Source organism: Leptopilina heterotoma, unplaced genomic scaffold (assembly GCF_015476425.1).
Source record: "Leptopilina heterotoma isolate Lh14 unplaced genomic scaffold, ASM1547642v1 Lhet_286, whole genome shotgun sequence".
NCBI classification, from domain to species: Eukaryota; Metazoa; Arthropoda; class Insecta; order Hymenoptera; family Figitidae; genus Leptopilina; species Leptopilina heterotoma.
In genome coordinates, this window is record NW_025110993.1 from 364,400 (window position 1) to 381,633 (window position 17,234).

Genomic DNA, 17,234 nt, shown 5'->3' on the forward strand with positions numbered 1-17,234 from the left:
TTATTTCAGCTTGTGACACTTGAGAGTATTTAAGATTTGAGAGTCCCATGCGAGCGTAGCATAGTGGTTAGCGTGCGAGATTTCGGTGCGTAAATATTCGGTTAGGCGTAGGTTCGTACCTCCAAGCGTTAGGATTTTTCAAATGTGTATGTAATAAAAAATTGCGTTTAAGTGTATAAAAAAATAAAAAAAATGTGTAAAGTGAACTGTCAATGAATTGTCATCAGTATTTATCTTTTGCAATTAATTATTATTTTTTTTATTGATATTTGTTGAAATTATCATTTGGATCCGATCCGGTTGTCAGTCGGTAGAATGCCAGCGCTCGGCTGGCTATTAAATGAAAAATCCGCGGTCGGTAGAGTGCCAGATCCCAGCCGGTTGAATTATACACGGAACGGCTTCTCCCGGCCGGTCAGCGGGCGGTAGAATGCCAGTTCCGAGCCGGTTGCCAGCGCGCTCCTGGCCTAGTCACTATTCGGTAGAATGCCCGTTCACATTCGGTTGGCAGGCGGTTCCCAGCCAGTACAGTTACACCGGCGTCAGTACGGGCTAGGATCCGCGCCGGTTGGAAATTTCCGCCTGGGGAGAACCCTCTTAGGTATACCTATCCTAGAAGGTCGTAACATATGATTATATAACAATTATACGATATGTAATTATATAATTGAACAATATAATAATTATATAATATATAATACATAATAAGATCGATAAAAAATGTATTCCAATTATAACTTGAAAACTTTTTTAAATTTAAATAAAATGAATTCTAAGAATTTCTTCAAATTAAGGAAATAATGACTTTTTAGAATAGAAAAGTTTGCAGTAGAAAAAAAGAAATTTTCTTTGAATCAACATTTTCTCTTTGATGATAATTTTCTATTTTTTGTTTTCGAAATAAAATTTCGAATATTCATTCATTATATCATTACAAAGTAGTTGCAAATGGCTTTTAATGAAATTACCGATGCTAATGAGCAACATGAAAATAACATTGTCACCATATGTACGTGACGAATTGCATAATTTTCCTTCAAAAGCTTTCTCGCTTGGAAATTTCACCTTTTATTATAAACGTAATTCACAAACTCGCATACATAATAAATTAATATTATAAATATTATATTTTTAAAAATATTCTGTTTCATTTTTATTAAAAGAAGTTTGCAAACGATTTTTTAAAAGTTAAAAATTCTAATGTCGTGCTTTTTAATGAATACTTTAAATTTAAATAATTTAAATATTTACGGAAATAATTGGTAATTTAATTTTTTTATGCAGTTCTATTTTCTTTCATATATATAATTTTTTTATCAATTCTTTCTTCCATAAGAATACACGTATATATATATTTGAACCGTATAAACTTCTTTAAAAGTTGAAATGAAGCTTGAAATAGTGATCGCAACTTGAGCGGAAATCACTTCTTCACGGAACATTGAATCAATATAATTAAAATGTTAGCGAGAATCTTAATCGTCCAATCAGAAAATGAAAGTTCTTTTTTAGTGACAATCAGAAATCGGGCAATTAGCTTTTAGATCAATTATCAGAAGAAGAAATTACGATTTTAACTTTATTCTATTGACTTATCGTAAGCTAGACAATGTTTTATGCAATTAGCTTATATTTAAAATGTATTCCATAAATTTTTAAATTATTTGTAACTATGTTAAGAATCTGTAGCATGTCTCTTAGAATTTTTACCACTTTGTAGCATGCTTCTTATAAATTTTTAGACAATTTACACCAAATGTTCTTTTTAGTATTTCCAACTATTTTTAGCATATCATTTGAATAATTAAAAACTTTGGTACACGATCCGTAAATATTTGAACTATTCGTATAATTATTCTATTGGAATTCTTTAAATATTTTAAGCATCTAAATTCGTGTATATTTTGGAATCATTTGGACCATCTGCTTTGAATCTTTAAACTATTTGAACCAAATACTTTAAGTAGTTAAATCCTTATTGTACCTCAAATCAATTTAAATCAAAACAACATTGCATTCTATTTGTTTTTAAATATTGCTGAAACTTTAAAAGAAAGAATTTTGCCAATTTTGCTGAAAGTTTAGATGCTGAATATAATTGTTCGGACTATAGTTCAAATATTTTAACCAACCACTGCCGTTCTTTTGGCAATTAAAGTTATTAAAATGTTTTCGATATTTCTTCAGATTCATGTACTGCATTGGATATTCAGACTATTTACTGAAAATATTTGAACTGTTTTTAATTAAAAAGCAGCAAAACCTAGTACTCCGTCTTCATCGTTGTTGACAAAAGTGTTCTTCTATAAAATATGCTGAATCGAATATTCCACTTTGAGAGAAACATTGAAATAATATTGATGAATATTAGCGAAAGTTCAGAGTTGGAATTATTTGGAAAAATATCCGAACTGTAATAAGAAAGTTAGTTCACAAAATTTAGTTCAGTTTAGAATTATTTTTTAATACTACTTGACAATTTGTTTATATAAATTCTTGCATTGCATTTATATTCTTAATCATTAGTGATTATCTTCAATATAGTGATGGTGAAAGGTCATTATTCTTATATAGGATTAAATAATGAATTATAGTGTGTAGTAAACATCGTATTACATTTCTGTATCTATCATGTCTTAAGATGCACAGGATGATAGCTATAATAGAAAGGTTACAGTAGTTATTAGTATAGTTTGTGGGTACATCATTTATCTCTCCTCTCTCTTTCCCCCTCTCTCTCACAATCTTCATCTCGATAATATGAATGAACAGTTTTTTTCACCCAATCATTTTGAGATTAGAAAAAAAAGTATTTAGTAGTACCTGACAACTTCTTCTCCTGTTCGTCACATATTGGTGTCAGTAGTGATACCCACCTTTCAATATCATTCCTAACGGTTCGTTAAATTATTTCCACCGATAATTGTTAGTTCCGAACAAATATCAAGTTTCACAAATAAGATGTGTGATGGGTTTTCTTTTTTAGAAATGCAAAACAAATATAATATGTTTGATTTGAGAAGAGAAAATGTTGGAAGGAAAAAAGAAATTATTAAATGCCTCCCTGCGTTAAATCGATTCTCAATATCGCGCATTTATGTGTACCTTATCGCTGACGGTAAACGTATATTGATATTGATATATACCCTATGTGTACGCTATATAATACACAAGTGAACGTTCGATACGGGTTTTATTTATAGTTTTGCGCCGTCGAGAATCGGAAAGAATCAGAATCTTATAGGCAGACAATGAAAATATTGCTTTAAATACCTCGAGAAGCGGAAATTGGGTATTGTGTGTTTGATAAATGTTCTATAAATTGTAATTGTTGCACAAGATGAGATGATAATATTGAAAATATTTTTTTTTAATAATATGAATCAGTGGGCGAAAAAAATTTATTGCTATTTAATGGACTTTGTCTTGTAAATTCCTATGTACCGGACTACTAAAAAAAGGAATTAATTTGTATTAATTTTAAACTTAATTTAATAATAAATTGTTACATTCTCTTTCACGTGAGAAATTATTACTTTTTCAATATTATAAGCTCTGATTCATTAAAAGTTTCAATTCATTCATTAGAGCCAGATTCGTTTTTCTAATTCTATAATCTATATATTTTGTACGTGAAATTTGGGTCGTAAGATTAAAAGTCTCGTCTGGTAGTTCACTGACGCCACCGGTGCGATGGCTCTGGCTGTTCAATGTCCGTTGCGTAGTCAGCGCCATCGCACCGATGGCGTCAGTGAACTAAGACGAATAATCCTGGGCCACAAGTTTCCTAAACGTGCAAAATTTACCTCGAGGTTCATCTTTCGTGGAAACTGAAACTCATTGAAAACAAATCCAAAAAAGGTATTAAAAATTAATACTAATATGATAATAAACAGTTATTGTAAAAATAATATATAGTGACAGTAGAAAAAAAATGTAATGCTAATAGTAAAACTAACTGTAAGTAAAATTTAGAATAATTGAATTCGACGATAAGAGGGAGTTTTTCATATAATAAACAAAAGGTGGATTATTCTATTATAGTTTTAGTCAATGTAGAGCCATTATTGAACAGAGAATTTAGCAATTGTGATTTAATTCTCCTTATGGAATATGTCTCATCGATTTTACAGTATTCTGCACCTGAGTTCTGTCCCAATTCCGCATTGTTATTAACCAATAATTTCCAACACTGGAGAATATATAACTTCTAAATCCATTAAGACAATATTACAAATTACCAGTAGTTTAGTAAACTTTTCTTTTATTTGAGTTCTCTGGACGTAATTTTACAGCGTTTTAAAAACGAAAATAAAATAGTTTATTTTCAGCGATAAAATAGAAGTTAGAATGACTGTAAAGATTCATTAATTGAATTTTTACACACGTCCTTTTTTATTTTACTGATTTTTATTGTTGTGCTTCTGAATTTACTTTAGAATTCTGTTTATTTTTCTAAAATAATATAAGCATTAGTAGTATTAGCATTTCAAAAAATGGTAATTTTACTTTTATTCGTTTCGTCTAGGCTTCAGGTTTAATTTCTCCTGTTAGTTCAGTGACGCCACCGCTGCGATGGCGCTGGCTGAAAGCGTATTTCTATTTTTTTTTCTTTCACAATTATTAGTAAATATCAATCCAAACGTTGTTTACCATTTCTGTTTCGACGGTCAGAGGAATAAAAAAATTTCTAGAGGAAGACAAGAGTTTTTTTTTTCTAAATTAGATATAATTATCTTCTCTATACTTGGCTTTCGGTAAATTAACTCAATTTTGTTAATGGATGTGTAATTATCATTTCTAAGGAGACTTCAAAAATAAAAAAAAAAAAATTTACAAAATGTGTTTGTAACTTGTTTTTAATTATCCGACAATTTCTCTTACAGAGACAAATGTGCTCCTTATGAAAGTTTAAACGTTTTTTTATCGCGAGAGCTACTTTAATTTTTTTGTAGAAAATAAATTGTAGGGTTTTGTTTATTTCTTCAATTTCTATTAGCGAAAAGAAGTTTCAGTTCCTTTTCGAGAAGGTAATTAATTAAAATTTTGGCGGTAATTTAGTTTACGTCCATGGCGCTGCTAGAGTTAGGACATAACCTAAAATTTTGTTCCTTTTCGAATGAATTAAAATAAAAAAAAGAAAGTCGACTTTCTGTTTCTTCTTTCTTCTTTTAATTCTCTAGATTTTTTTAACGAACTTTCTAAAATAGTGGTTCTTCGATCCATTAGTTAAAAAGTAGGCGAGCTTTGTACTTGTTTTGAATATTAACTAGCAATTGTAGATTGTTTAGTTTCTTCTTTTTTCGAGTGGTTTTAGACTAAACCCATCAACAGAAAGTACCTGTTGGTAATTATGCCTGCCAGTTCATTTGTTTTACATTCGTGTGTGGCATCAGTTTTCTCGCGAAAGAATCCGGCATGAGAAGTACACACATACACACAAACACTTTCATTTACATGCAGTCGAGAGCGAGAAGTGTCAATTTATGCAGATGAAAGCTTAAACCGACGAATGAAAGAATCATTATAGTCGTTGACTGCAGCTTTTTAAATCAGAGAGAAAGAGAGAGATGGTAAACATAAGTAGAAAACTTTGCGGATAATTAAATTATCAACCTCAATTATGATTTTCTTTTTGCCTCTCTCACAGTTCATCTCTTTCCCTTTCTTTTTGTGCTAATTAAAACACATTCTCTTTAAAAGTTTGTTTATTCATTCATTTGGAAATTGCCTCTTCATTAGAAAAAAAACACAGACTCCTCGCTAACTGCTTGGACATTTTTCTGTGTTCATTTTTTATTGTTTCTGTTTCTCTCTCTTTTTTTCCGTCAATTAATTTTTGTTAGAGAGAATATTTCATATTTTGATAATGAAACATGAATTTAAATTCATGTTCATGAATTTAAATTCATGTTTTATTATCAAAATATGAAATATTCTCTTTAAGGAAAAAAAAATTATTTAAATTTAATTGAGTGAAAGAATTGATTAGCAGAATAAAAGAAAAACTCAATGGTTATTTATATACAACACTTGATAACCTGTTTTAAATCTTGTTTACACCTTGACTTTAATAATTTATTTACATCTTTCTAAATAAATAAAACATTAACATATGTTGGTGACTCAACGTGATATTTTTACCACTTTAAGAAGTAAACCCCTAATTTCTTTTTTTACTAACAATTACTTAATCTTTGCTAATAATAATTAGCTATTTTCGACTATTAGTTTTCTATTTTTTCTACTTTAACTATTATTTTTATTTTTTATTTTTTATTATTTATCATTTATTTTTTTACTATTTTTTTAAGTTCAATAATAATATATTATTATTAATAATAATTATTCATAATTGTTTATTTTATTATATTTAAATTAGTTTAATAATTAATAGTCTTTTTTTAATAATTGAATGCACACATACAATACACCTACAGTTAGAAAAATATACACATGTTAGTCTATAAAGCAAGTTTAGAAGAAATTGAAAATTCTAGTTTCTCGTTAATTACAACCTGTTAGTTGCTTTTGAAAAATTAAATAAATAATTTATTATATGTACTTCAACTTTCTTCTTTAAATTATCTGCTCGCGGGAAAGTTAATTATTTTTACAAGAATATTATTATAGGTACTGAAACATACTAAAAATAAAAACATTATTTTAGAACTAGGTCTAAAAATAGATTATTAAGGAGGAACTTATTTGAGTTATAAATTGAAACATAAAGTAGCTTATGGTTACTTCTGATTATTACACCAAAAAGAAACTTCTTTCTAATTTAATGATTAATCTGACGGATTTTTAAAATAAAATTTATTCCAATATATCTTACTTTTGTTTTGATTGTCAGATTCTTCCTTAAAAATTAAAGGCATTCTTTGACTGTTTACTATTATTGCGCAGCTGAATATTTTTTTTTGAAAGTGCGGAGAAAGTAAATGTTCTTTTTTTGGAAAAATTATTTATTTCTTGCTTTTTTGAGAAAAGAAAAGACTTTTGTGGTTATAGAGAAGTCTCTCTCTTGGTATAATCTCGACTGAAGAGAGGAGGTCAACATCTTAAACGTTTTTCGCGTTTCTTTTATTTTTACACAATAAGTGCTTGGTAATTTTCTTGCTTTTGTTACTACTTTCTTGCTCGTCACATTTCTCTTCTTTTTCTCAAGAATATGGCACACTTTGTATCTTTCGCTTTCTCCTCACGTGAGAAAATGCTCATTTCAAGGTCTCTCTCTCTCTCTTTAAATGTGTCTATGTACCATTTTTTTTTTAAATTGTACTCGTTACTAAATAGTTGAGGACTCAGTCTTAAACACTGCATTTGCACTTGCAAATCTTCCTTACCGACTTATTTTTCCCATTCGGAATCGTATTGATTAATTTTACAGTTTTACTTTCCGTTAAAGTTTAGGATTTATACCATTTGACAATATCTCTGAAATCACTAATTACATGTTGACGATTTATGAACTTTTTCTCTCCCTCTCTTTTTTCTTATTGATTTCAAGGAGAACAACTTGCAAAATATGTGTGGAAAAATTAATGGTAAACTTGCACCATAAATAAATTAAGGTATCGCGGTTACATCTCGGCAATAAATCTTTATTCGTTTTATGTAAATGGTCAGTTGTAGAGTAAGTTTTGCTTAGAATTTTACAACGCCTTATATGCATTGTATATAAAACCGTTAAGGGAGCGTCTTGTGTCATTGCACTAGTTGTATGATCATAAACTTATACATACTCCAAATATAATATAATATAATATATTGTGTATCAAATGTTTTCGCAAATGTTCACTTTATAAATGCAGTAATTCTTTCATAAAAGTTAGCACTATAATAATAATAAATGTTTAGTAACAGTTAAACTGTACCAGAGCTCTTTACTTTTCAGTAAACTGAAGCTCAAACTGAACAATAATATATAATAGTAAAAGTTTAATAGTAAAACTAATAGGAAAACTAATAGTAAAACTGACAGTAAAACTAATAGTAAAACTGATAGTAAAATTAATAGTAAAACTATATTAGTACAACTATAATATTAAAAATAATAGTAAAATGACAGTAGTAAAGCAATAATAGTTTGGTATTATTGGCACGTCTTTTAGTTAGAGCAATGAAAATGTCTTTATCAATTATATTGTCTCCCTTATTTATGTGACACGTAGAGATATAAATTCCGTATGATCATTGATCTTGTCTTTATTCTACTTGGATAATAATGGAAAATGCCTGTGCGTGGCAAATTGTGCAATCAAATTAATATAGCTATTATCTACTCTATGGAGGATATATCTCATTAAATGGGTATAGTTTGACAAACAAAGGGCGAAAATGGAAAAAGAATTTCATCATCAGATTTGTATTCAGCGAATCCTTTCAATTTTTAAGCTGCTTCTGTAAATTTTGGAAGATGTTTGAAAAAGGTCTGTTCACTTTAAGTTCGTATTCAGCGATCTAAAAGTTACCAAGAAACCCAATTTTTATATAAATCGGATAAAATTGACCAAAGTTACTGAACATATTAAGTTCTTACAGTTGTTATTTTCGATTTTTTTGAGTCTGCCTTTAGGTTCATGGTTTGCGACCTGAAAGTCACCGGAAATTCATTTTTTATTCAAATCGGTTAATATTTATGAAAACTATTAGAGATATTGTTTTCCGTAATGGATGATGCAGGCATTGGGAACGGTTCGGTTGTGCGAATATAATTGGAGCAAAATGCACTTTTGTAGGATGAACTATTGCGCGAAAGTTACGGATGGCAATTGACAGAAGGGAATTTATTCAATCGGGAGTGAATTGTAAAATGCGTGGTATCTACTAATGTTTGTGTGGGTATTTATATTTGTGCGTAGTGGGACCATAGTTTTCCATATTCGCCTCGTCTGTGGCACATCATCACAAGTAAACACAATAACGTCAGAATGACCTCGTAACCGGCAAACAAGGCCGACCACTTGTGCTCCCCTACATGTAACTTTTACTCATATGCCTACTCTCTGTGCGCACACCTACATTGCAACTTGTACCATTCGTCTCTCGCGGGGTAAAGAGGCATTAATTATTGTATAACTTTTGATGCTAATCCGAATACTTCTTCTTCTTCTTCTGTTGGAACATGATCAGTTTTGAATTAACGGGTCTTTCTTCTTCTTTTTCTACTATTACTACTACAACTACTAATCCTTCTACTTTTTTTCTGCTACTTTTTTATTTTTTGTTGATCTTTTCCTTCTCTTCTCTTCTTTAACCGACTGATTTTCAATACAATACCTTTAGCTTCATCATCTGCCGGCACTTGCGGTCAGTAACTGATAGTTTTCTTCTTGTTTCAATTAGGTTTGTATTATGTGGAACATACCCGCGATCACAAATTAAAAACTAGATTTCAGTATCATGCCGGATTTTATTTCCATTCAATTCAAAAATACTTTTAATTAAGAATTCTATGGAACTAATTTTTTTCGAAAAGCTTAATCGGAATTTTTGAAAATTTTAATTTCTATAAAAAATGATAATGATTTTTGGAACATGTTATTAAAGAGAAAATCGCACACTTTTCAATCATGGGAAAAAGGCGGTTTTGTTTTTCGTTTTAACAATTATGAATTCGCAGCAGCATTGCCTAATAATTATTTACACCATTCAATTATACTTGGCGTACATTTGCAAAATTTCTCCTCATTAATGACATACTTTTATTTTTCGCAAACTCATTGGAAAAAAATTTTTTTTTCGAAATTTAATTTATTGTCTTTACAATTTGCATGCTCATCACAAAGTGGGTGGTTTTGTTTTATGCAGCATTTTTTTTTTTGTTTCGTATTCTATTATTTCTCATGGTGCACTCACAACATTACCAAACTGACCAACTATAAGGAACTTTATAGTATATGTATAATGAAGAACGATAGCGAAGGTTGCTTTTGATTACATTAAATAGGGCACATTATTAATGGAGCCAGTTTCCCTTTGAACAAGTTTTGAATAGTCGGGTTAAATTTACGTTCACGTGACACATTTCAAGAGCCTTGTTTATTATTTCCCCATATAATAAGAAAATTCGGGAATTTTATTTGTTTTATTTTAAATACTCGATTTTAACGGTTTTGAAAGTCTTGAAAGTCTTGACCTCGGTCTTAAGAGGAAAAAAGTATTAGTCATTTTAATAATGTTTCTTCTTCAAAATTTTCCTCCCTCTTCTCTTCTTTTTCTTCTTCTTTTTCTTCTTCTTCACCATCTTTAGAATTGTTCCTCTCCATGCACTTGGACTTACATACAAAGTTTTCTGCTATTCAGCACTGTTCACCGTGAGAGAAAGATACAGTGCGAATAGAATGGCAGTTGTCCAATAGTTTCTTCAAAGTTTCAGTACTTGAAATTCCTATTGTTCAGAGAAGAAAGAAAGAAAAAAAGGGAGTCACTATAATCAGGAATAATTGCAAAAATTTAACCGAGTTTTTTTTCCGAAAAAAAGTGTTTTCAACCTTTCTTTTTTTTCTCTCTTATTTTTCATGTAAAAGAAAATTGTAAAGAAAAATACCAAATGAGAGGTAGCAATTTGTATTAATGTGGAAAAGAAAATTCAGATTTTTTTTTATAATATGAAGATGCGATATTTATGCTGCGGGGCATGTCTCGAATTACATTTCCGATTCTGTGTGTATATATATGTATATAACATGAAACGAGCGTGGAATATGAAAAATGATCTCTCCGTTGCTATAATCGCATAGTCGGAAATCTTATCTTGGAATTTCTTGCCATGCCATTTAAAATGCAATGAAGATATATATTCAAGTACATTTTGCGTCTGGTTTTGATAACTTATATTTGTACAAATCATTTCCTTGTTTATATTAAATTTAAAATTCATGTATTTCCCGAGGTGAATTCATTTTTAGACCAAAAAAATAAAGAAACTTCTTTTTGCAAGAAAAGAATTGAAACAAATTTTTTGAAAGAGAAACGCCTGAAAGAATAACAAAAACGCAGCAATAAAATATCTGAGATTTTAATTAAATTGTATATAAATAAATAAGGGAACTATTGCGACACGTGTCGTTCGACTGCGACATTTTTCAATGCGTGCAAAAAACAAATTGCGGTTAACGAGAACACAATCAGTTTTGCCCCAAGGCTGAAACTATAGACTCGTTATAAGATATTTTATATATCGAAGAAAAGGGTTACAATTACAATACACTTGCACCTCAGTTACGCGATATCTTTTGCAACATCTTATTTCATCCTTATCGTCACATATCGAGATAACTTCATTAATTCGCTGAAACCAAAGTTCTTCTTCTAATCCGAATAATGAAAAAATCACAAGAGTGCACTATACGAAGAAAGGTACAAATTTTGGCACTAAATCGTAATTTGTTTTAATTTTAATACCCAAATCAGCTTTAATTTCGAACCTTTTTTTTACAGCGTGATGTAAAGCTGAAACTGGCATCCAGTGAATTTTGAAAAATTAGCTGGGTGGCAGTTTGAGCTGCATAGTAAAAAGAAAATAAATATACAATTGGAGCTGCGCTATAAATGCGCAAGAATAAAAATGGTTTGTTTTTTGCGCGCACTGCGTCTAAAGATAACTTGGGAGGCATTGCTTTGCTTGTAAAACGTTACGTGTCAAGTTAATGTTTTCTTTCTCTCTCTCTTTGCGCAGATAACGGATCGTCCAGGAGTAGAGAGTGTTTGCGGCTTAAAGTTAAATTGTAAAGTAAGAGAAGCTCTGACTCGGAGCTGGTGACCGGAAATAGACAGGCAAAGTAGAAGCAAAAACAGCAACAGCAGCAGCGGCATTAGCAGTAAGCACAATGGGTGAACGACGTGGTACCAAGGCGCTTGAACTCTGGTGCAGAAGGATAACTGACGGCTATCCTGGTGTTAATGTGCAAAATATGACAACTTCGTGGAGGGATGGTCTCGCATTTTGCGCCATGATTCATCATTTTCGTCCTGATCTCATGTGAGTACAATTCTTATTATTACTACAAACGGAATTATTTCATTCAAATAAATATTTATACTTGAATCAAATAATTTCTATTTAACCTTTAAAGGGCCTGAAAATTTGCAAACATTTGAGTAGCTTTTTATTAAAAAAAAATTAAATAAGTCAATTCGATAAAAAGGTTCGTCAAAATAAATGGCCACTATAGGATAAATCAAGGCTCAAATACTGAAATTAGTCTCTCTAAATATAAACTAGTTGAAAGTTACTAACAAAATGATGAAGAGTCGTCCACCAAGTGATTTAATAATCATTTTTTACTAAAAAAATATATTTTAGTAGAATTCAGAGTTGCCCCGCAACCTGAAAATCTGGAAAACCTGTAAATGTCAGGGAATTTTATAAACCTTAAAAAAACCTGAAAGTAGTTAAACTTTTTAATATATATATTTAATTGATTATTAAAAATAATGGATTTATAGAAAAATTTTAGTTAAAAACACTAAAACAAATTGAATTATAAAGCAATTAGAAATGATTACAAAAGTTATTTATTAATTTATAATTCTTCATTATTTTTTTTATTTAACCTTTTTTAATTATTATTTGTTAAAATGTTATTTTTATTTAATAAAATTAATATTAATTTAATTAATTTAATTTTAATTAATTTCAAAAATAATTAATTGATAAATGTTTATTTATACTTTGAAGTTAGTTTTTGTGTATGTTTTTTTTCTTTAAAAAATAATATTTTCAATTACAAAAATTAAAAATTTTTTAAATTTAATAATAACATATAAAATTTAAAAAAAGTGTCAGAAAATTTTTAATTGTTAAAAAAATATAATTTAGAAATAGGATAGGAAATATATTAATTTTATGCACAATTTTTATTTTTCAATAACAATATTGTTTAATTTTATTTATTAATACATCACTGCAAAAACTAGCGTCTTCAAAACGTCTTATTTTAAGACATTAGACGTTTTGAAAACGTCTAGTCTGGAATAAATGACTAATTCATCTGTCTTTTATGCAAAGTGACTAAAAATTAGAGACACTTCTTGCGTCTTACAAATGTAAACAAGTCACTTTCAGTGCTTATAATTTAAGACATGTAATGTAGACGGTAAAAGTGTCTTTATTTAAGTCATTTTTGCTAATTTAAGACGTTTTCAAAGTAAGACACTTTGAATAAAAGACATTTTGTGTATTCGAGTATCTTCGGTAATATTCGTCTTGCCTCGTCTCGATGAAAGTATATTATAATTTTTTACATTAAATAATTTTAATGTAATTCGATTATCATTTTTCTTCGTTAGGAAAAATGGATTATTATTAATTATTCCTGAGTTATTTTCATTTTCTTTTTTTTTCTTTAAGTGGATAATTTTAATTGAAAACTGTAAATAAGTGAAATAATAGGATTTGTTAATCTTATTTTTATTAATTTAAAATGTTATATTATTTATAATGATCGATTTTGAGCTAGATAATTATTTTTTTTAAAATCAATATCATAAATTCTTACTTTTTTATTTCTTCATTTTCGAAATCATTTATCAAAATTTGTGAATTCAAAATTATTGATAATGATTTGACACCTCGGTAATCATTAATTTTGCCGCCTTTAACAGTGATAATTGAGTCTATTTCCTCATTAAAGTTTTTTGCCGATTCCCCCCAAAATACCAAATCAATCTGGAATAAATTTAATTGCTATTAATTTTAATTATATAATAATTATTATTCTTACACTAAAAAAAAATTATTTAATTAAAATAACCGATTAATTGACTATTATCAATAAAATATTTAATTGATAAAAAAATATTTATTGGAATTAATTAAATGGTATTTGAATCAATAATTTCAGTATTTGTATCAATAAAATTTTTTTTCAGTGTATCATTGAACTTAATACTTACTGTTTTATTATTTTCATCTGAAATTGTTACATGTCTCTTTGTTACTTTATTACCCGTCACTGTGACTTCAATATCATCGGAGATGACTTTTATTATTCCAAACGTATCTTAAAAATATTTTTCATTATACAAATTATTAAAATATAATGTATTTAATATAATCATTATTATAAATTTTATATTTACCAATTACTTTTTTCGCTGGAATTAAATCTATTTCCTTTATTTTTACAAAATTAAAAGTATTTAATCTTTTTGATGCTTCATCTTCCTCTTCAATTTCTTCAACTTCTGTCTCTTCATACAATTTTAACTCAAACGTGTTTTTCATACTATTATATAATTTATTTGCTGGTGATATTAACACATTTGAGAATTTGTATACTCTTCCGATCTGAATTGTTTATTAATTTTATTTTTAAAAAATTATAGTTTGCAATTAAATTGTATAAAATTTACATTACGTACATGATTCAATATGTTCAAATACTTTAAAATGATGTTCAATTAATTAATTTTAATGCTTTTTAAATTTTAAAATAGTGTTTGTTTAATTTCATGTCAAATTTTAATTATAAATTTTTTTTATTAAAGTTGTAAAAACTACCTTGAGAATACTGAAGAATTTATCTACATTGTTGTCATAAATAATTGCTCTGATTTCTCCCGATGCATCTAATAAATCCACTGTGAACGATTTTTCAGTAATATTGTTTTTAATTTTAGATTTATTTGTAACTCTTGCTTCGAATTCCCAACTGTGCAAATAATTTTTTTTTTAAATTTTAATTATATATTATTACACTTTAAATATTTAATATATTAATTTGTGTTATTAATTATTAAAAATTTTAACTTACTGTTTTATTTTATTTTCCATTTCGATGAATGTAATTTTTTCTTTTTTTAGTGCATTTTGTTCACACAATTCCTCGACTATTAATTTTTTTTTATATTATCATCATCATCATCTACGTCAATTTTTCTTTTTAAATTTGATTTTACTCTTTCCTTACCCATTTCAGAAATTATACTAAATGTGTGTTTATAATTGAAAATCATTTTCAAACATTCACTCTTAATATAATTTATTTTGATAGAAGTGGGATATATGAGAGGAAGAATTACAAAGTAGGGGAATTTTTAAAATTAAAATTTATTTTTAAGAAATTGAAATTACTTATAATGTTTAATTTATATAATTAAGTTACATGATTTTTTTTTTCTTCAATTAATATTGATATATAATTATTGTTATTTAAAAAATTTTTTCAATAATTATTTTAATGTAACTATTATATTATATTTAATTTGATTTTAATTAAAATAGATGGAAATAGACATATGTATGTGATTTGTGTATATGTAGAAGTATGTAACTTAGTGAAATACAAACAGCTATTTATATTCTCATTGTAATTATATGAATTAAACAGAAGTTTAATATTAAATAAAACATCTTTTGTAAGAAGGTAAAATACATTATTAATTATTTTTAAATAAATTTAAAATTTTTTAATTTGACATTTCATTCTATTGTTTATAATGTTTATTATTTAATACTATTTTGTTACTTCAAAGAAAATTTTTATTACAAACGTTCAAAATCTATTAAATTTCTTAATGTGTGTGTATCAATATTTTGAAAATTAATATTCAATACATCAATTATAATTTCGAATCCTAACTGATTTTCTAATTCTCTTATAATTCAATTTTTGATGATTTAAAAAAAATTCTGTTAATCTTATAATAATAATAATAATATTATTATTTCATTGTTCTGTTGGTTTTAATCATGCATAATATTTTTTAACGCTCGCTCGGATTTAATTGCTGTTTTTTAATTTCGCTAATATAATTATTTCAACGATTTTTTTCTTTTTAATTTTTTCAATTTAATTAGTATTTTTATTAATTTACAATTTTATCAAGTTCATTAGTGTTTTATTAAAAAAAATTATGTTAAATAATATAATACTTAATAAAGTTTCATCATTTGAATGTTGGTTTGACCAACATATTTGATTCTTAAATCAAATAGAAAAATAATTTTATGTGATTTTGTTTAACTAAAATTAGTTTGTAAGTTTAATCCTAATATATAAAATACATTTACTGCTTTGATTCAAAAATATTTTTTGTTTAAATAATTATGTTTAATTTAAACATATTTTCTGTTTTGATTTAAGGGGATCCCACTTATCGACATGTAGATTGAAATTATTGAAAAACTTGCGACCGTCTTTTCTTAAAGAAAATGTAATATAATGCTTTGTTAATTATGGGAAATTGATTTTGAGAGAAAAATACATAGGATGAATATTTTAGTTTTAATAATTATTAAATAATAATTATTTTTCATGAATTAAATATGTACAGTTTTCCTCTATCCATGCCTTCACCACATCGCAAAGCACGACCGCCTTTTCGTTGAAACGAAGAAACACAATATTTTTTCCTTTTCGTAAATTGAATATATTTATCAAACACACAGGATGAAACTAATTACACACTCAAAAATAAATAAAAACTTTATTTTAAACTAATTACCATTACTCAGATAATGACTGTATTTGACAGCTGTGCTATAGGTTTTATTTATGTAAATGTTTCCAGAAAGTGTGAAGAGATGGCGCGTCTAAAAAGCAACCGTAAATTATTAAAACATGTCAAAATTGTTTTTATTATTCATTTGTAAATATTCGTGATGTGAAAACAACTACAAGCAAAAATATTATGAACTTTTGAAAAATTTATTATTTATCAAAAAAAAGTAAAGTTATTATTTTTAAATAACATTTGTTTTATAAAATATAATGTCGGTAAATTACATTTCATAAAAAAAATGTTTTATCCAAAAAAATGACAGTCATGTTTTAAAAACTACAAAAACGACAATTTTCCCGAGTTGGGAAACTCTAAATTGTTAAAAAATTACACCAGATGACACCTATTATATTATTAGACATAAAAATAAACAAATTGATTTACTTTTTCAGTAAAATGCATTTTGTAAACAATGTGACAGCTGAGCGAGACAGTCAGTTCGAGAACGATTCGATATTCAAATATCGATTGCAAAGTGTCGATTCGCTGTAATCGATTAGGGTGCATTTATAACAGTAGTTTAACTATTTACAAAAATTATTTTTTGGAAAAACGAGGATCACAGCTAAATCACAATTCTGCACTAAACGTCAGTAACTTTATTGCTGTTTCTAGGTTATAAACTGTGTCAAATCGTAACAGTTTTATTTTTTCGTAAACAATTTTTTGTTGGTTGACAACCTCTATGTCTATATAGGGAAAAAATTCCCTAGAAAAAT

General features: G+C 27.5%; 2 protein-coding genes across 3 annotated transcripts in view; one reads left to right on the forward strand and one right to left on the reverse strand.

The window, feature by feature from the left end:
• The window catches only part of LOC122504264 (MICAL-like protein 1), a 90,927-nt gene that overhangs the window by 12,118 nt on the left and 61,575 nt on the right, over positions 1–17,234 (forward strand). For both annotated transcript variants that reach the window (XM_043615280.1, XM_043615279.1), the window contains exon 2: positions 11,687–11,989. In XM_043615280.1, the coding sequence (XP_043471215.1) occupies positions 11,838–11,989 (152 nt within the window). In that variant the 5' untranslated portion in view covers positions 11,687–11,837. The remainder of the gene's footprint in view (positions 1–11,686; positions 11,990–17,234) is intronic.
• On the reverse strand, positions 12,857–14,393 carry LOC122504267 (replication protein A 70 kDa DNA-binding subunit-like). The gene is made up of 4 exons (XM_043615294.1): positions 14,092–14,393; positions 13,906–14,012; positions 13,509–13,678; positions 12,857–13,380 (listed from the first exon to the last, which is right to left on the reverse strand). Exons 1-4 carry the CDS (start codon positions 14,234–14,236, stop codon positions 13,356–13,358), a joined length of 447 nt encoding a protein of 148 aa, XP_043471229.1. The 5' UTR covers positions 14,237–14,393; the 3' UTR covers positions 12,857–13,355.